At 49.6% G+C, this 20,493-nt stretch overlaps 1 protein-coding gene across 1 annotated transcript in view; it reads right to left on the bottom strand.

Moving 5' to 3' along the window:
* Positions 1-20,493, bottom strand: part of LOC131209384 (dual specificity calcium/calmodulin-dependent 3',5'-cyclic nucleotide phosphodiesterase 1-like) — a 96,116-nt gene that overhangs the window by 6,352 nt on the left and 69,271 nt on the right. The window contains exon 6 of the mRNA XM_058202441.1: positions 1,030-1,279. Coding sequence (XP_058058424.1) covers positions 1,030-1,279 — 250 coding nt within the window. The remainder of the gene's footprint in view (positions 1-1,029; positions 1,280-20,493) is intronic.

Raw genomic sequence — 20,493 nt, 5'->3', positions numbered from 1 at the left:
ATTGATTCTGTACGGACGTATGTTAGTTTATCCATTCTAACCCACCAACCGAGGTGTGTAAACCGATTTTGGAACCATCCTGTATAAAGTGTAGCGTCAGAGTCAGACTATATGGTTCATGTTGGCAGTGGCGGCAAGGAGCACCGAGCGAATATTGTAAAACGAAAACGGGCGGACAGATTCAGCATTTGAAGGAAGATAATATATACCATGTTACGCTTGCTTGCGGCGGCGTTGGCGATGGCCAGGACCAGCTGTTTGTTCAGTGCTCGGCGTCGAACGAGGCGACCACACGCATGAAGCGATACGAAATATGCTCATCAGACAAACATTACGGTCGAAAACCAACATCTGGCCAACCGTTTTGGGGGCCGACTTTTGGGAGAGCACATCCAACATTTGGCTACATTATTTGTACCTTTATGGCTATGGCAACGTTCTCTAAAAATTACTCAAAAAAGTTCCAAAAACGTTTATGAAAAACTACGATTGCGCAGAGCAAACACTGTGGCGCGCCGAGGCCCCTCGCTTGCACGACCAAGCCCTGCTGCGTCCCGATCGTGGCGAGGAGCACGGTAAAAAAGAGTATCTGAAATAAAAGTGATATTGTAATAAAGTGTGAAACTGATAAGAATGAAACTCTCGATGGTCATGCGACGATTTGTTATTCTTTCGATTAAGTTTCTATTTACGACCGGCGCTCTAACTGATTGGGTTCTATCGATCGGACGCGAACCAACGGCGGACCTGCGAGACCCCGCCGGCAACCCAATACTTTGTGTACCGAGTACGACCAAGGAGCCCCCACGATGACAAAGTGTCGTGTTCGGACACTGAATCGCAATAGGATACGCCCCACGAAACAGCGCTACTTTACAGGACCTTGGACCCGGTGCATCCTTCCTTGAAAGCGAACCCTTCACAGCGAATAGCATTCTTCCAGTGTGGTCGAATTGATGGTCCCGCGAACCGAACTTCGAAATGGATATCGTGGGGCCAGCAGAGGGTAAATGATGCTCCGTTACTCACCTTAAGCACGCGGACGACTTCGGGCGGAAATTGCATCAGGGCGGTGCTGGAGACCCGCCGATAGATCCGATCGACGAAGATGCCGGCCCGGATGGCGTGCGCCACCGAGCGGAACTTGGGCTTCTCGTCCGACTTCTTCCGCGTCGTCGCCAGCTGGCGGGTGAAGGTGGACGCCAGCCACTCGCGCACCTCCGGCGGTACCGCGTCCGGTTGCACCTCGGACAGTTCGTCATCCTCGTCCGCCAACCGCCTGTGGGAGTGTGCACATGGCACAAAACAGAAAAATGGGAGACAACAGCAAAAAGAAACCAGTCAGTACGTGCTCGGTACGGTTACGGGGTTACCGCGTTCCGGTTCGATTCTTTTTTGTTGTTGATGAACTAGCTACGAGAGGGAAAACACTAAGGACATACACGGGAGACTGATGGACATAGCGTGTTAAAGAGCTTGCTCTAAATGAAAACGGAAGCGAAAAAGATTGCGAGGATGGTAGCGGAACTGAAAGCGGAAGTTAGGATGATGGCAACGAAATATGGAAAGCGAAACGCAACGGAAAATCAGAATGAGTGACTTGAAAATGAGTGACACCAAACTCTACTTCCTGCTGCGGAGCCGTCGACGGAATAGAAAGCGGAACAAGATAAGCAAAGCGCCAGGCGAGTGAAGACCGTCGCCGGGCGAAGCGTTCCGGTGCATCTCGCCAACGTGTTCCGACCACGTTTTGGATGGCTTTTCGAACCAGTCTGTCGTCCTTGTGGTGGTGGTGCGCCGTACTTCTTTAAAGCATAATGCAGTTTTCAGTTTTATTCCACTGCCTGCCCATTGGCCCCAGTGGAGTAGCCGTTTTGGAACACTTTCTCTCTAAACATTCGGGGTCACCGGATAAGCGATGCGGTGAAATGGTTAAAAAGAAGTTGCAAAGTGAAGCGTTCTAATGCCGCGAAGAGCGAGATCGAGTGAGAGAGCTGCGGGTGTGTCCGGACAAGAGTCAGTTTGCGGGAAGGAGCTGGCGGGTGATTGGAAGCCCAGTTTTCAAAGTTGAGGCCCGGCCGAAATGGGAGCAATGGATTCTCCCTCTTTCAGCCCGTTGGGGTACCAATGGCGGCGGTGAAACGATCGCAACATCCGGACACCCGGAACAACTGTGGCGTGCAAAAGTGCAATTTATGGAAGCTTCCAGCTAAGGTGTATGTGTGGGTTTGTGTGGGTGTCTATGGCGCAGTAGAAGTTTTCTCTGCCGCCCCGTTTTTGTGGTGCAGCGCCATTTGTTTGCCGCGCGCTGGTGTTTTACCCCGTACGGTGCCGTAGACGGGACGGGGACTAGGTCAACTCCAGGCGGAACGGCGAGCTCCAGGGAGCTCCACCCTGGGCCACCCTGGCTTAGCCTGGGCCCAAAACGGTGCCCACTCCAGTCCAGGATAACTTTTTACTTGTTTTCAACTCGATTATGACAGCTTTACCTTTGTGGTTTCGGTTGAGGGAAAGTGGCGGGTTGCTTTTTATTCGATTTTCCCAAGTTCGTTAAACTCGTGGCCACCGGACTTCGGGGCCTGGGGTGAGCGGGGAAGAAAAGGAGAACAAGGGAAAATGTTCTGTCCACATTCTAATGTAAGCGAGAGACGGGTTAAGGAGTTTTTTGTTATTGGTTTTTCTAGTGAAATAATCAAATTGATGAAAAACTGACCAGCCGGCCGTCGAGCGAATGGACGAAGGGATTTAATTTCAGATTCGAACCTTAAGAACCCATCCGATACCATCAATCAGCGAAGCCAAATGGTCGAACGGGGTTGGAATTGCTGCCCCGCTCAACAGTACCACTTTGCTTTTGGTTCTTACTCGGAACAGAATTTTCACTTCAATTGCACTTTAAACAATCCGAGCGTCTGGCCGGGTGGGCACGGTTCCATATTTTATGAGCACCGCACATTCCATCAACCGTCACTACAACCATTTTCATTTCCTTGTCTGGCCGGTCGGGCAAAATAATCGGGCCCCCGGGATCGCGTGCCGGGCCGATTCAATTTTGGAAAAAGAAAATTGTAAAATGAACATAAATGCGCCATGTAACACTGCCGCCCGTTGCCAGCCTCTCGAGCCTCGCTGTTTACAGTTTGATGGATGAAATCGGTGATTGGGGTGAGCCCCGTGCGCCGTACATCCGTACTGACCCGAGCCCGAGGGTCTGTTTCCGGGTTTATGGCCATTGTTTGTTTTATGATTCGAGCAATGATAAGGTTTTACGGCTTCCGTTTCCGGCAGGCCAGTGACAGGCTCTTTGCCGGGGGAGCGAAAATCAATTGGATTGTGGTACGGACAGCTACGGACATGGGATGATGTTACTGTTAATCATTCGGCGCACGGAACGCGGCAGAAGGCCGAATTTTTCCCGCTTCCCATTCTGCTGCCAATCAGCGCTCGATACAATTATTTTGAAGATAGCTTCCGGTTCTATTTTTTTGGAGGGCTTTAAACGAACGGCATTTTGAACTTGAAGCTGTAAATTGAATGGCTTGTCTTCGGATCAGTTTGCGCTAGTTGAAGTTAAAATCGATTGATCTCGGAAGCGCAGCGAACAAATTGAAGCTATTGATTATTCCAATAGCAGAATCAAGAGAAAATGTTGCCAATTAAATTGGTCGAAATGAAAAAAAAGCCTTTTCCGAGCATAAAACACCCATTTGCAATCATAAAAGCTTTCGCGTGAAACAATGAAACGAAAGCGAACCGCAATGGGGCTTTCGTTGTTAATGCCGATTCCGGAAATGGGTGGCCAATCGAATCGAAAACACTTTCCCAATGAATAATGGAACAAAAGTATTGTTGATTTAAAGGTGGACCCAAAAGAGCAGAAAGCAATGCATTTTCATTTTCAAAAAAAAAAATCTTCACGATGGCGGCTGGGACCCGAGAACGAATTGGTTCATTAAAACGTGACCAACGACAGACACGGGAACGTAATGAGTCGTACCAGGAACATGTCAAACCGCCAGATTCAGCGCAGCCACCGGTCGACACCGGGACATCCGGGTGATGACGATTTCGCAGCACCGGTTTGTGCATGAAATAAAACGGGGTTCCAAACATAAAACAAGTACCTTTTTTCACTTGGCACCCGGTGCTCGAGGCCAGCGCAAGTTGCAATTAACGGCAGCTTCCGGTGCGCCGGTTAATGGGTCATTAGTTGGGCGTGTAAACGATTTTACGGTTGCATGTGGCATCCGGTTTTTTGTGTTCTGCAAAGGCTTAGCCAGCGGAAGTTATGAACGAGTTCGGGCCGCAGGGAACACATTGCGATACGCCGACGCGAACGCGTTGCACGTCGGATGCGATGTTTAGTTTCACATTATTTCACAATAATTCTCAGCAAAGAACCGGTAGTTCCGGAGGCGAATGCGGGCGGGACCACTCGGATGCAGTCTGGTACAGGACCGGATCTCCGGGGATTATTATTCACCAAGTGGGGTTGAGGTATGAATTTCAATCGCGAATTTCGTAAGCGATTCCCCCGAGAGCCAAACAGATGGCCTTTGAGGGCGTCGTTCAATATTTCATAAGCTAATTGGCTCGGGTTTAATTCGGTGGCCGGCAAGGATTTCCTTAATTGCGGTGCTAATGAAAATGAGTGTAAATTTATTTAGCCCTCCCTAAAGCACGACAGGGCCCGCCGGCCGCTGGCCGGTCGAGGGACCACGGAAAGGCGATGAAGCAATCCAGTAAATTAGCCATTACAGAGCAAGGAGTGTCCATTACAAAGATTCGCTAATTGTCTCTCTTGCTTCTCTGCGGTTGGCTCTGCGTGGCCACAGTCTGTTGGACCACACATCGGACGGGCCAACGTGCGCACAGTGATGCTAAGTTAATTAAGTGCAGCTTCACTGTTCACTGTTACGGGTTCCGGTCCGTTGCAAGTTGCACTATCCACAATTTGAACCGCATTCGCGCGGCGCGCGGATGTTTGTTGTGCACCGCAGCAACACTGTGCCACTGTGCCATGAGGACCTTGCAAATGCTGTCCTGCGTCTGGCACTGCGTTTCGTGTGAGTTTGTGGCGTCATAACATAAGTATGCAGTTTCGCTAACATTACCTCGGTTCACCTCACAGAACTTTATGGGGATAAGTTTCGTGGCCCGCTTTTGATCGCGGCATATGTTAGACAAGAGGACGTGTAACCCGGACGGGCGCCTCATCTTTGGGCGAAGTTTTCTGTGCAAAGTTTACTTTTCACCACCGGATCCCGAGAGCGCCCCGGAAACGTCTCCATCGCAAGAACTGTTTGTTTGGCGAGTCGCAAAGCTACGGCGACATTCGCAAGTACGCCGGGTCTTGTGGAGTCGGCTTTTGGTTTGCAAGCAAGCAAAGTTTTGGCTGACATTGGCGGTTTTGGGCACATCGTGCGCTAAATGCTGCCCGTCGTACCTGGGCTCCATCTTGCCATGTGAAGCTAACTCTTTAAACTTCGCTAAACTTTGGTAGTTATGATTTCTCGGCCTTTTTCACTATTTCTTTGCAGCAGAAATGGCGTTGGGAATGGTATGTCCTTAGCAGAAGGGAAGATGCGAAGCTATTGTATGTTCCCATCGGTGTAAGTCGTTCTTTACACTCTACTCGTTAGCACGAGCATACGAAAATTTAACATATTGGATGTTATTAAAAAGCTTCGAGCAAAGTTTCTTGAACGCTTTCAGCCTTTGGCGCTACTTTTAATTCGGAGCCCCACGCCTTTAGATCATTCGATTGTCAATTTATTAAATTGATGATATTTACGGTTAAGGCCAAACATTTTAATAAGAGTGTTTGTGTCACAGAAGATTAAAGGCTGTTTGCCACCGTTGGATTGGATTAAGGTAGTTGCCGCTACTTCAGCTTTGATAAACGGTTATTAAACATTCATCATAAAGCAGCTTTCCCAACAGTTTGCCCTTTAATTGTGACACTTCAACGGTGACACAAAAATTAGGACCACCATCCGAAAGGAGGGAAGAGTGAGATAGTGAGATAATGTTTCACTCTGCATACCTTTCGGAATTCTCATTGCGAAATGACAAGCGACAAACGGCAGGACCCTTCGGGTGATATAATTCCACGGCCCGTACTCGGAGCTGATTAAGGGTATTTGTTGTGCGCCAGGACCCCCCGGGCCAGGAGCGCCGGTGAGTTATTTCAAAATAAATAACTTCCCTCCCATTTGGAAGCGGTGGCCGGAATTTAATGAAATATTCACTCTTCCCCGTTGGCGATGTGGGAAGAACCGGTTATGCTCTCCCGGGGAACGGTGAACTCTGGTGAACACTGTCGGGATTGTGTGTGTTAAATTGGATAAATTAAATACGTTCCTCTGGCGGTCGCCTCAACCCGACCGCGCCCGCCCGGTGCAAGGAGACGCGTCGATGAGTTAGCATCTTCCATCTCGGGGGCTACCCAAGAAAATCGGGCTACGAAAGTCGCTGTTCTCTGACATTTATCACGTCAGGCAGCGCACACGACAGCGGCGGGTTCGTAATTTCTTCAACAACTTGCTTATGGGCCGTGCAGGAACACGGGGCAACATAGGAGATTGTCTTCAAAAATTTAACGATATTGGACACTTTCTCCCGCGAGACGCGACGTTCCACCGTGGTGGGTCTCGTGAGAACGTGCAAAAGGTGATCGTAGACGGGATTTCCGGGAAGATTTACTGCGTCTCCGGAGAGTAGCGCTTAATGTTATCCATTTTTTGCGGCCCCTGTTTTCCTTTGGCCTCGAGAGGCTCTCCTGACGGGTGGTGCTCTGAAAATACCGTAACCGTAACCGACAGCCGGGCCGGGCCAGGACCGAGCTGAACGTGAACGCCAAGATCAGCCGCCGGCTGGGCCTGCGTATTTGGAAATAAATTTTAAATCATCCTACTCCTGTGGTCCTGGGCCGTGCGTTCATCTGCCGTCGACAGCCCCGGGTAGAACCGCAACGTCTGCGGCGGAGACGAAGACAGCCTCCGGCCACACGGAGGAGGAATGTGAAGAGGGTTTTGAAAAACATGCAATACCACCCAGCTGGGTGGGGGCCATGGATTCCAACGAATGCTGGCGCTCATGTAGCACGCTTTAACAACGTTAAAGAAACTCGCTCGACAGGAGTTTGAAGCGAATGAACAACGCGATCGTCGACTGCTTTGGATCCAGTGCACGGGATCCGGCATCCAGGGCGTAATTCACAACGTGTACTCACAGACACAGACACGGTCGTGTTTACATCCGCACACGCTACGTTCAATTAGATACGGACATATTCATCTATCGTACCGGGTTCCGGGGGCGAAGTGCACTGGCTCCACTGGGACGTTTGCAAACCATTTTGCGAATGTGTCCGTTCCAGCACCGTGGCCCGGCCAGACCGTTCGCCCGTGGCACACGCTTAGACATGGACCATTAAAATTCCATATCGTTAAGTGATTATTGTGGATAAATTCGGTGCACCCACACGGTGGACCGGGCCTGGAGGGTCAACACGGGCAGGGGTGTCGGATGATGGAGAGACCTGTTTTTGTAATGAAATTACTCGTGTCTGCAGATTCCTCTCGGGTGATTGATAGGATGGAACGGGCTCTCTGGAGCCCCACGACTGATGACTGTCTGCACTTGCCATTTGCATAAACTGAAATGCAATATTAAATGTGACCTCTTGAGAGCAACAGATACGTGGTGTTACGATGATGGGATTGCGATTTTATGCTTCGTTGGAAGCACCAGCCTGAAGGAAGGGACGATGGTTCTATCGGGTCCGGCCATTCGAAAGCAATAGAATTAAACATAATTAAATAAATTTAGTTTCGTCGCTTTGACATTTCAGAGAACTCAAAAACTCCTCTTACATAGGAGAAAATCCTCCGTGAAAGCCTTTGAAGCTTCTTGGACTGTCAAGGCTATGTGTCCTTCCGGTAATTGCGGATCTTCTAAGGACTGGGAAAACCATTTGCAATGCAAAGGCAGACTGGAGCTGGAGCCTCTCATCTGAGACGTCACGGGCGGACGGTGTTCGAATCAATTATCGATCGTTTGTGTGTTGCGTATGCATCGAAATTGGGTTGCCATTTTTCAAAACTGCCCTCTGCCGGACATAGCATAATTAATTATGCAACACTAGTGGCCGCGACGTTTGTGGAAATGCATCAAACAAACCATCGGTTAATCCGCCTGCCACCGGTTGGGGAACCCGTTGACGTGTGTGCCCACAAATCGGAGCGCGTAAGCTGATTGTAATTAATTTTTGGACCATTGTTTTTTTTTGCTACCCACCCTAGCTGAGGTCGCTCACGAGCCACGGTTAATCCTTCACTGCGTCCGGGACTGTGAAGCAATTTGGTCAAATTAATAATTCCATCCCTCGGCAGGGTCGAACTGTAAACCCAACGTTTGATAGGGTTGTTTGTACCTCGGAGACATGTAACCGGCGGGGCGGGATGAAAAAAGGACCAGGCCGTATTCTCGAACCAGCTCCGGGGATTACTTTGAACCGGGGCCGGCAACCGATTTATTGTTCAGCGACCCCGGGATCGTTAAGATTTCCAATTTCAGATTGTTTCCCGCCGGGCAGGCCGAGCTTTCGCTCGCCGGACTCGGTAAGCGATCGTCACCGTCGTCATCGTCTGACCGACCGACCGAAAGGACCAAGCTCTGTTCTACTCCGCAGGGCTACGGAAGATTTTCCGGTTTTTCTGCCGCTGCGTGGAGCGAAAGTTTTGCATACTCCGAAGGGTCTCTCGCTCGGTGACTCGGGAGCACGGATGGCAAAGCAAAGATAAACAATCTCGTACCCAACGGTCGGGGCCTTCAATTTCAATGATCCAATTTCAATTTAGCTACTGAGCCAGAGGGTGCCGCTTGTCTACGCATAGTTTCGGCCGGGACGGCTATCTGCCGTTGGGGTCGGCTTGGGAAGTTCCATTAGTTTGCTGATCAAAGAGCTTAGTCAAATTGAAACTTCGGGCTTAAAATCGCAAATCGAAGTGTGGCGGGTGCTGCGTCATCCGTGAAAAGGAGACCTCACTTTATTGCTTTGTGCCTTCCACAACACAATTGCAGCCGCGATTGCAGTCTTGCAGTTGATTGCAATCAAGCCCTGCTTTCGAAGCGGCATATGACTACTATCCTGGTGCTGAAATGATCCGTCGGCGAGACCTTGGTAATCAATTTCAGGGGAATCTCGGTTCCGCGAAACGGCTCCAACGGTAAGCAACATTATAAATAATCTCGATGACTGGTGCAGAATTGTGCCGACGGGAACCTCTGAACGGATGAATGAATATGCTGCGAATGCTCCAAACCCAAATCTGGCGGCCAAACTAAACAACGATAATTTATTAGTTCACTGGCACTGGCTCGTTTTTCGGCTCGGGTTGGCCTGAACCTAGCAGCTGCTTTTGGAACGGTTCCAACCGATGACGGTTTACGCGCCACGGAACCTCGGTGGCTCCGTTAGGTTCCGTGGCGCCACGTCGTGTTCCACCAGTTTTGGCCGCCCCACCAAACGCTGGATCGTTTCGGTTAAGGATGCACGGTCGTCCGTAGCCGAAGCGTTCGGAATTTATTTATTACATCTGAGCACCTCTACTTCTGACCGCCGATGCGCCAGCGCTGTCTGCTGAAGAGATGAAGTTTCCAGTTTTCGTCCGCCGAATGGCGGTATTAGGTTGTAAACTGATTGTCACTTCGCTTCGCCACTTGGCCAATAAAATGTGATGACCCCAGCATCGAATTGGCATCGTATTGCGTAAACATGTCAAGGGCCTTCTCGGTAGGGCCACCGAAATCCGGCGCCACCAACACCGGCGAAATTCGAAGCCAAGCTCTCGGGGCCAAATTCTAGACACGAGATTGTGTTTTTGGTTTTTGGTTTGGATTTGTCTGCATTTTATCACTTCGGGGAAACGCCGGGGTGTTGTTTCAACATCGCGGATTTTACGTAGGTTAGTTATCGTTATTGCAGCCGTTTATAAGCGCAAAATACTGCCCCGTGCTCAGGTGCGCCCGGATATACGATACGAGTGGGGTTTTCGCTGTCCGGAGGAGCTTATTCGAGGGCCGTAACCGAAGACACGCTGTACAATTAACGTTGTTTTTTATCCCTTGTATGATGTAATTCCTTTAGTAGCACTTTCAAATCTTGTCCCAATCTTTTAAAAAAGAATATGGTGAGGGGTTTGTCGAATAATTGATGGAATGTGCTGCAGGAACCAAAGCGCCGTGGTTGCCGTTACAGCACGATGCCAAAAACAACTTAAAACGGAAATGTACGACCCAACTTCCTTAAGTGTCCACTCCCGGGGCAGCCTGAACGTGTGTGAAGTGTGTTAAAACCAAACTTCCATCCTGGCGGCGATGGCGACCGCAATGGCCTTCGGTGTTTGAAACTGTTACTTCTCTGTTAAAAGCACGAAAGTGACTCTGCTTTGCAGTCACGAATGTCCGGAAAAGCGTTTACGCGTGCGAAGAGCAGACTGCCGAGCGTGTGGAAGGCAAACTTTGGCGATGGATTTCATAAAGGATTGCGGCGAACCGATCGGTGGTAATTGTTCCAGCGTGTGAGCGTGTGCCGGTCGCCTTTCAGGCGTGTCGAAAAGCTCGGATAAGTCTCTCAATTTTCCCCGCCCGGGGGTCCAGTGGTTATAGGTTCCTCTTTTTTGCTCGGTTCTGTTCACAAAATGTCACGCTCCGAACACGCGTAAACTTGCAACGTAAGCTTTTTGCTGCTGGCAGGAGTTTTCCTTCCCGGCCCGTATCTAGCTCCCGGTGCCCGGGGAAATTCTTCCGGGCAGTGAGCCGGGGAAAACCGCTTTGTTGCCCCGAGAGCACCGACTTTCCGTTGGGTCGTTGGGTCTGTTGGGTTATAATGTGTTTATCCTCACACATCGTGCGCATTCAGGTTTTGTTTTCCGGGGTTTCCTTCTGCGCGGTGCAAGGGTCAATGTTGTTGCCGACCTCATCTGGGTGGTTCATTGTTTTTGCTGCTCCTACCGGGGAGGGCATTGTTTTTCCGTTGAACCACTGTGATTAGTAGTGTGCGGCCAACTTTCCACACAGCACCGATGCAACGATGGTGTTGATTGAGCCTTTTTTATGATCGTTCTTCGCGTTCGGAGTGAGCACAAAATGTGAGCATGCATTTCCGCACATCATCCGTTCTCATCCAATTGGAAACAAAGTCGGAGCGAAATTATTTTTTATGCGCCGAACCGGTCGGCAGTCGGGAAACTGGAGTGGAATTAACTACGGGGTGTTTTAAATTGGAATGTCCGTAAAACCCCCACCGAATAGGATCAGACGGAGCGGCTTACGATTTTCCAAACCATCGAGGGTCCACTGCACCAGTAACTCGGCACAAGAGGCACAAAGTGTTTTGTAGGTAAATTTTCAGCCCATTTTTTGCGCTTGTCTAGGCTTCACTTTCCATCAGGACGGTCACCATTTGCGCTGGCAGTCCTCGATGGCGCTCGCGATGATGGTGCAATTGTGCACGGGTATTACCGTTCGGCGAAAAGCGGCGGCAGCCATCGCCATTTTTTCTGTTCACTTCAATTAGCACTGATGATGGTCCATTGTTCTACGAGAGCTTGCCGGACTTTCCGAAGCAGATTCTTGGAAACGGTGGTGGAAAAAGCTTTGCTGAGCGATAGCGAATTATGCTGTTTTTGTATTTCCCTTCGGAAGCATCGCGTTTCTCTAGCTCTGTGATTGGCCATTCTGTTTGAGGGGGTTGCATTAGCTGTAGTAATTATTTGCCCAGAAAATGATTACTTCACAGCGGTGCATTACCAGGCCAAAAGGTGTAAAAGATGAGTTTAATGTAAGTTGAATTTATCTGTTCGCTTGATTAAAGAGTACTCTATGAATGGAGTAGGTATCTGAAATCGGAAGTCAATTCTGAAACAAAGCCGACCACATCCGGCCACTAATCCCGCCCCCATTCACTGTTAGCTCGTCGGTCGGTGGTAACTGATGGCTAATCAACATCAAAACAAAGGATTCCCAAACAGGATCCTCCATGTTTTCCATTGTTCCGCAATCCCATTACCACTCGCCGAGCGGGTTGCAATTTTGCATCAAATCAACCTGCAACCAAATGGGGCCTGCATAAGCCACACGTTATGAAAAGCTTTTCATCCACCACACCACGGCCGGGCGATATTTAATCAATTGTTCCGATTATAGCTTCCGAACGTATCGATTGTGGCCGACTGTCGGTCGGATCGAACCGGTGGGGCCAAACCAGACACGGCCCCCGACGGGTGCCTGATTTACGAGCCCATGCATAATCCTGCCATTGTGTGGCCTACGGTGGTGCTGCTGATGCAGCGTCCCTCATTATTGGCGACGCTCGCTACCGATGGAGATGCCATCGACAGACTACTGAACGACCGTCGAGGACGACGAGGGGCAGCCGATTGAAACGCCGGAGTGCTCCATCCACCGCATCGACCTCATCGACATCGATCGATTGACTCATCCCGGGCAGATGAACATATTTATTATGTTGCCGTGAAAGCTGCTGGGGTATACGGCACGGTGGCACATACATCCGGGCCCGGCCCGGTAGTCGGTTTTAGCGTCGAGCATAAATCATTCAACGGAAAGGTCTCGCCCCTCGCTGCTTAACTTGCGATTGAAAAGCGAACAAGGGGGCCCCATTATTTCCTTTGGCATCGTGCAGCGAAGCTTTAATCCTTCCTCAGCGTCGGGCGATACATTTTCCCATCGACCACCACCTCATTATTGTGCTCTCCGAGCGTCATCGTCGCGCTTTCGGTGATTACATCAACTCTAATCTGCTGCTGGGCTAATGCCGAAAATTAGGCCGTCGGTTTGGCACAGGACTTCTGTCGCTGATGAACGGTTTAATATGCCTTCACTGCGATGGCGACCGGGACTATGGTACTCTGAAGCGGCAAAAAGGGCCTTCGGAAAGGATCAGGACCCAGCGCTTAATGGTGGGCTTTTAGTTGTTCCTTTTTTGTCTCATTTCCCAAACGGGCTGAAGTGAGCTTTAATGAAGTTTTCGCTCTTTCGGGTGGCATGTGTCAGGCCAATGAGATTATCACCGTTCGCGTTCGTCGCTAGGGTCCTAACCTTCCGCCTCTAATCGCATTACAGTCTACCATTACTGTGCTCTTGTTGTTTGCTACCCAAGCGATGGAAAGTTATGAATTCTTTCCATTCGCATGTCGAACTTTCTGCTACGGCCTCGGTTCGGTTATTGGAAAATATTGTACGCAAACTAATGTTAACACAAATAAAGCAAACTCAATTACTCCCACCGAACTCGATTGGTCCACTCGATGGGCTGGTAATGGCGCCATTCTGGAGTTTCGTAAAACTCGAACTCGAAACCAGTCGAGAAAAACATTGACCATTCTACTGGGACCCTCCATTCCATTCGAGTGGCACCCTTTTGCGAGCATTAAAATGACCGGCCGTGTTCCAGTTTTTGAACTTCCCCCGTCGAACAGTCATCGCCGGATCGGAGCATTTTGCCGTGCCCTTTTGGGAACAGCCATCGATCCGGCCATCAATTGTGTCAATTCGAGTGCCGACTTCAGCCGCGTTTCAGCCGGGGTTTTTTTGGCAGGATGTTGAAGTTGTTTAACTTAACCAATTGCTCACACAAATCGTCTACAGTCCGTCCCGTATGGACCGGCTGCCGGTGCCATTTAATGCCGATTACCACCGTTATCGAACTGTGAGGGGATCGATAAAATTTTAGATGCGTGATGGGTTATGTGAACCTTTAGGTATTGAAATAGGAGAACTTTTGCATCCTTTTAATACATTCTACGTACATCACCGACGTTGCAGGATCATCTAAGAAGTTGTCTACGGGACACTAGTGTCTGGCGACGGTGGCTATTTGCAGGTCCTCGTGATCCTAGCTACGCGTCGCCCTACCGACCGCCTTAACCCCCTGGGTCAGCTCTTACCTGTTTTCGTACTGATAGCGTATGAGAAAGTTCACGAGATCGATCGCAACCGAGCGACAGTGCTCGTGGCAGAACAGTGGTCCCTGCTGTGGTCGGCGTTTCGTCATCAGCGAGGTCTTCTCCAGCCGCGCCACCATACCCATAGTAATGTCTCGAGGGCGTTGTAACATTATTCCACACAGAAACACTCTGGGGTCACTGGTGGTTCAAAGGTGGCATCGGTTGTGCTCGGAACACCAAGAAACGGGCCACTTCGACCTACTTCCGGGACGCGAGACGATACACTTTAACGCACTTGGCTGAATCCTTTGCCACAGGACACTTGCGACACACTCGAATGGTGGTGGCCAACTGAACGTTATGTCGCCGTGGTGTGTTTGTGGCGTTCGTTTAGTAAATGGCCACCTTACGCCGTAGAACGCCTTTGCTGTAATTGCTGTGGATCCCGAAACATCCAGATAGGATTAAATTTCGGTCGCATGCCACCGAGAATCGATCCCGCCGCGGCAGGCAGCCCGTCGTTATTGATTATTCGATTGCTACAGCGGGAGACAGAAAGCGGATCGCACATCGAGACACCGGGAAACCGGTGTCTACCGTTCGTTGCTTGTGATGGTGTCGCGATACAGTATATAAAAAGGACTTCCTCCGAGCGAAAGCGAGAGAAAGAGACGGAACACACCTGTAGATACCCATTGGGTTGGCCACCTCCGGTCCAAGTCCGACTCTAATTGATTCGCAATTAAATTGTACCCCTTTCGCAAGACCCTTTCTCCGTCTCGCGTCGGTCCCCGAAGCGCCTTCGGGCGACTAGGACTGTGTGATTAAGGACAATTACCACCTTCTTTCGTTTGCGATGGCCCATCGGCGCGGTTGCAGGGAAAAACTCAAAAATAGAACCGAGCTCCAGGGTACGTGCTCGGAATATCGGGAAAATTAATCAACATTGCAAGACCTCAGAAACTACTCGAAACCTTCGGTGCCGGAACCGGCGGTCGGGAGGTACATCCCGGCACCCCGATCCCAGTAATTAGGATGGTGAGCTGCTGTTCGTCTGTCGTCCTCTTCGGTCCGCCAGTACCGACCAAAACCGGTGCGCGGGTTTCTTCGTGCAGCAAGAGAGAGAGAGAGAGAGAGATAAATAAACGAATAGACAAACATTTGTTTTTCCCATTTCCCGATTGTATCATGTTTGTTTTGCCTACTTTTACCACAGGCCACAGTAAATTGCTGGGCCGTTCGGAGCACGGCAAAAGTTTGTCGAGAATCGAGGGGGCATTGTGGGCAAAGTAAATGATCGATCGAACTTGTCGACTGGCACGTCGTAAAAGCAATTTTCTTTACCTTAATTAATTTGGCACAATCTTCGGCATTTCATCTGGTGGCCACCGTGGAATACGTCATTTTGTGGGCCAACTGCGCTATGCGATGAGCGTTTGTATACTTTCCGTTCGCTTCTCAACTGTTGCAACCCTCGAATCGATGGCAGATGAGTTCCTTTTCCCGATCTTCAATGAGGTGGAAGTCAGTTTGAGAGGAATGCGATGCCGAATTTGCATCTAAATTATGCGGATTAATAGCTCGTATATTGAATTGAAATGGCCTTACTAACCGGGGCCGGAAGAACTGCATTAAACATGCCGCTTGCAGACGGTCTCTGCTTGCAGCAAGGGCCCACAGTATCAATCCTTTCTTTTGGGCCACATTTCGATTCGAACAGTTTCGTGACCGGTGCAGAGAAATTATGTAAGTGCAAGGATTTATTCGCCGTTTCCGGGCGCCTTCGGGCTCGTGGAAGCCTCGTTCGTCAAGCTTCCGCTCGGTGGGCCACTACAAACTAGCGTATTGCTATTTTACGACGGCGGTTTGTGACAAGTCAAACGGAATGTTTAATTCGAACACACGACAAGGACGCCGACGATGGAGCGAAGGTCTGCAAACAAGAACCGATTTCGTCGCCGTCACGGTAACTCATGTGGAAGTGGCGCAAGTGAGTGCTACGAAAGCGGCACACGTCCGGGAGACAACGGATCCGAAACGAATCCGAAGTTCGGTTGGAGGCCTGAGGGGCATAAAATATGAGCACATGATCCCGTCAGCAGGCAGCACTGGCAACCCGCGCTCCGCTCGGCCCGGGACATGCTGTGAAGAGTTTACGTGACCGAGAAAAAGGACCCAGGATGATGCTGATGATGACGACGCGCTGTCGTGCCACTGCCGGAATGTGTAATCCATTTTGCTCAAACGCCGGTGCACCGTCGGCAGTCGAATACGGTGCTGGTTTGGTGCTGCACTCGATCGAGCACTATTGCGAAGGCGCAGGGCCGTGTCAAATGTGGAACCAGCCGCGAGGTGCCCGTTGAGCACGGGCTTAGAAGTAAATCCTGTCAACGGGGACAGAACGCTTTCTGTGAAATATTTGCGCCAAATCGAATCGGCGAAGGACCGGCTCCGGCGAAAAGCATCCGATGGAGACGCCTGGTGGCCCATGCTTCTCGTGCGAACGATGTGCTGTGATTCGTGAAGCGTCGAGCTACTTATGCTTGAGCACCACCGGACAAGGATTTTGGAGAGAGAGCAAGAAATGGCGGATACTGGAAACATATGACCAGCGAAAGTAAAATCAAATTTGTTTTGATTGCAGCTCAGAGTAATCCTTCGGTTCTCTTATTCACGCTTTGAGTTGGCAGCAGTCGGAGTTGGTTGGGTCACATCGGAACATCATTTCAGTTTCGGTTTCAATCTTTCATTTTAGTTCGTGATTCAATTCACAACCGTAGCGGATCGGTCTTAATCGTTTCAGCAAAATCTTGCCTCGCAGCAGAATGTTCATTCCTAGGACAGCATAACCGTTCCATCAACGAAACGCTTCTAGTAACGCCATTTGTCTTCGCATAATTGTACCTTGCTGAAATTGTATCGAAAGTTCGCTTGTTTCGCTTTGGTTTGCTGTTTTGTGTTCACTTCACTATATCTGGCTGAATGGCTCAAATGGTTAGCGCTCCGTCTCGTTGTTGAGCAGGAATTTTCCCAGCTTTTCCCGAGCGCTGCTCTGGCGATTCGCGATGGTAAAATATCGCCATTAGGTGGCGATACTGCTGAGGGGGGGGCTTTTGTTTCCGTACCCATTCCGTTCCTCCTCGGAACCGAAGCGTCTGACGTGTCGGAGCTTAGTTTTCATTTCAATGCAAGTCCCCAGTTTCAACTCCGGTGCTCCGGTTGTTGGCTGTCAGGCAACAACGGTGTAAAGATAAAAACGAAAGAGTTTCCATTCTGCTGCTGTGCGGCTCGCAATTAAGAGTACAATTCTTAGTGACAGAAAGCTTACGTTTGTGTTTCGTTTTCTGCTGCTGCTGCTGCTGGGTGATTACCCGATCATTGAAACTTTGCAAAAATGGAGGGCACGTGGAGGGGAGGGCCAACCACGGTTTGCGCCATGGTGCAGGCTAACAAATGGTCACCGGTTCTTGTCGCGATCGCGCTTTGTATGCTCGCCTTATACGAGCATTTTTTTGTTCAAGCTTTTGCTTGTGACTTCACGTAAATCTCTATCTCTGGCTAAATAAAGGGTAAGGAATCATCGAAAAATGCGTTGGCAGCAGATGAAAATTAATAGTGCCATATTTCCATAATCCACCGCTCGGAGTCGGAGCTTGTCGGGGTAGGACTGGACCGTCTAATCGGACGACCCATTCTTTGCACGCGCTTGTTAACCAAATTGCTGCTGTTTCGTTTCCATAGCAACCTGGACATTCATCGGGAGGAATGGAGGAATTATATGCAGTGTTGTCCCTAGAAGCATCGCTATTTTCGTTCGCTCGATGTGTGTGTCCGGCCACGGCTGACCTTCATCACGGTGATGGTGGATTGTGTCGATTCAATTACGTTAATTTGATGGCAAGTTTCCTTTGCCTTGGCGCTGTGCGATATCCTGCGGATCGGCCGTTATCTAATTAGTTTAATTGGAATAGGTTCCGGAGTTCGGATTTGGAGCGTCCTTGGCGAAGCCAAGATTAGCAAAGCAAAAATCACGCACCCTGGATCAGATGGCACGAGGGGCCATTTTCTTCAATTGGTTTTGAATGACTGATTTCTCCAAGTCAGCATGTTTGCATCCCGAGAATGGCGCTCGTGATTACGTTATTTGACGACGATTGGCATAATTTGATGGAATATCTCGAAAATGGAATCTCGAAAAATAAAGTGTCCGGATGTTTCGGATCGTTAATTCCGTTAATTGTCATATCGATAGGGACGATGTTGATTGCAGATATTTCAAATACTCGAATTCGAAAACTTCAAACGAACAAACAAACCTGTTTTATATTATTCTTTTTCCCAATCCCTTTAAAACATCCGTCGGGCATCCAAAATCATTTCAAACAATAAATAGCGCACCACGTTGTGGCTTGTGACCATTCTCACCGACCTCAGCGGGATACAATGCTGGCGATAGTGTTATTGTTTCCGTGCTGGTGTACCGACCGGCACAATGCTGGCCACTGGCCACAGGGCGTTCGACGCCAGGGAGCAATAGGACATAAATTACCACCCCGACCCGGGCACTGCCAACGGCAACGAAAGCAAATATTTGCTCGAAAAGTCACTCGAGCGGAAATTTAGCGCCGCCTGTCCGGCTTTCGCGTGTGCATGTGTGCGGTGTGACGGTGCTTCTGTGGGTGTGGTGACGGTGACGGTGGTGGTCCGAGCGTGACCCAACAAAATGCTGTCGCCTATGCCGGCGGTCGCTATTTATGATGGCCACCCTCAGCGCACTCTACTCGAAGCTGCAATTGTGCGGTGCTACGATGAGGACATCAAACGGATGTGTGGTGTGCACAGAAGACACATATATTTTAGACAGTTAGGACAGGGATTAAAAATGGTTGTGGTTTGATCGGAGGGCGGCGCCGAACGCCGAAGCTTAAGCGTGCGTGTTGTTTGTGGTACCGTGCGCTCGAAATCCTGGTCTAATTTCAGGGTTTGGTTTGGCATCAGCTATGAGCCACTGGCCGCCTAATGAGACAATTATCCGTTCCCATAGCTGCTAATATGCGTTTCGTATGGACACCAGTAACATCGAACCGAATTATGAACGGCTACACATCGAGCTAGTTTTGGTTAGTCTGCTAAAATTCTAAACATCATCGTCCTTTTGACGGAACCTGGCCGTGGGCGCTAGAACTAGGACACCGAGTGAAAGGAATCGTTCAGAATGACCGTGACCGTAGTCATCTTCTGCACAGACCTTGCCGACGGCTGACCATCGGCCGTACGGAATGCCGGAAAATGTGGCGCACTCAACCCGCGCGCGTAACCGATCGGATGATACTTGCCGCGCTGAAACGGTCGACTGTTGTTGTAGCACCAGGAGATGGGAAAAGAGAATGGAGAATCAAATTTACACCGTTTAGCGATCATCGTGCGGAAGCGATATTGGGCCCCCGACTAAATGTTTTGGGTTTCGATTTAGTGTCAGGCTTTGCGGGCCACAAAAAGTTAAATTAAACACTCTTCAGCGTTCCGAGTTTAGTGGTTTGCGCAGCGGGTGAACAATGTAAAACCAATCACACTTCATTAAGAAGTTAAATTTAATTTCTTCTCCGCGCCTTTTCTTCGTGGCTCCCCGCGGGCCATTGGTTTTGATTGTCTTCGATTAAATCTCAAAAAGGTCCTTGGGAGCGCCTACAGACGGACAGGCTGGTAAGATGGAAATGTTCTTGGTTTCGCGCATCGCAAGGTCAGGAATTTACGCGTTCGCGATCCTAATACATTGTTGTTACGCCACCCGGGGGGGGAAGCATTCTATTATCCAATTGATTAGACAGTGGAATCTATTGGCTTCTACGGGTGCGCAACACCGAAGGACCCACGGTTGTGGTGCGTCGCGGGAAGCGCTAAAGCTTCTCCTTCGCTGCGGGGCTGATAATGAAATCTGCCCACGATGGATTGTTGCCGCTTGGCGAGGTTTCTGACTTTTCTCGAAGAAGCGACAGCTTCAGCATCGCCCGGAGCTGTTGGCGTTTGTGATGTTTGCCATTTGTATTGTTTTAACTTTAGACAAAGTTTCGCTCCCGAGCTTGGCCGAGGAGTATTCCGAGCGACGGGTTCGGTAATAAGTCAATTATAAAGTTAGGATGGCGCCCTCTTGGTCCCTCGGGTGTAGACTTTCGTAAGCACGAATTCGATTCGATGCTTTAAAATCAATCGCGGGGTGGTAAATAAAATGGAGTCAATAATTTGTCCATTTTGTTGAAGATGAAAACTGCAGGCCGAGTGTGGCAAGCAATCGAAAGCCGTGATTTATTCGTGGTAGTTACTAATCGTCTTTTTAAACCATGAAAACTTTCTATTTTGCTGAAAGGTCATCTTCTTAATCATTCGTCTTATTTAAAGTTGTGATAAAGTACAAAACGTAGACGAATGTTTCGCAGCGCCAAAGACTAAAGTATGAAGGGATCATCGTACGAAAGTTGCAAAAGGTGCAAAAGTTGTAAATTTAATTCAACGTAGGTAA

This window comes from Anopheles bellator, chromosome 2 (genome assembly GCF_943735745.2).
Source record: "Anopheles bellator chromosome 2, idAnoBellAS_SP24_06.2, whole genome shotgun sequence".
Lineage (NCBI taxonomy): Eukaryota > Metazoa > Arthropoda > Insecta > Diptera > Culicidae > Anopheles > Anopheles bellator.
The sequence above is the reverse complement of the archived record's forward strand: the minus strand, read 5'-3'. Positions and strand labels throughout refer to the sequence as shown.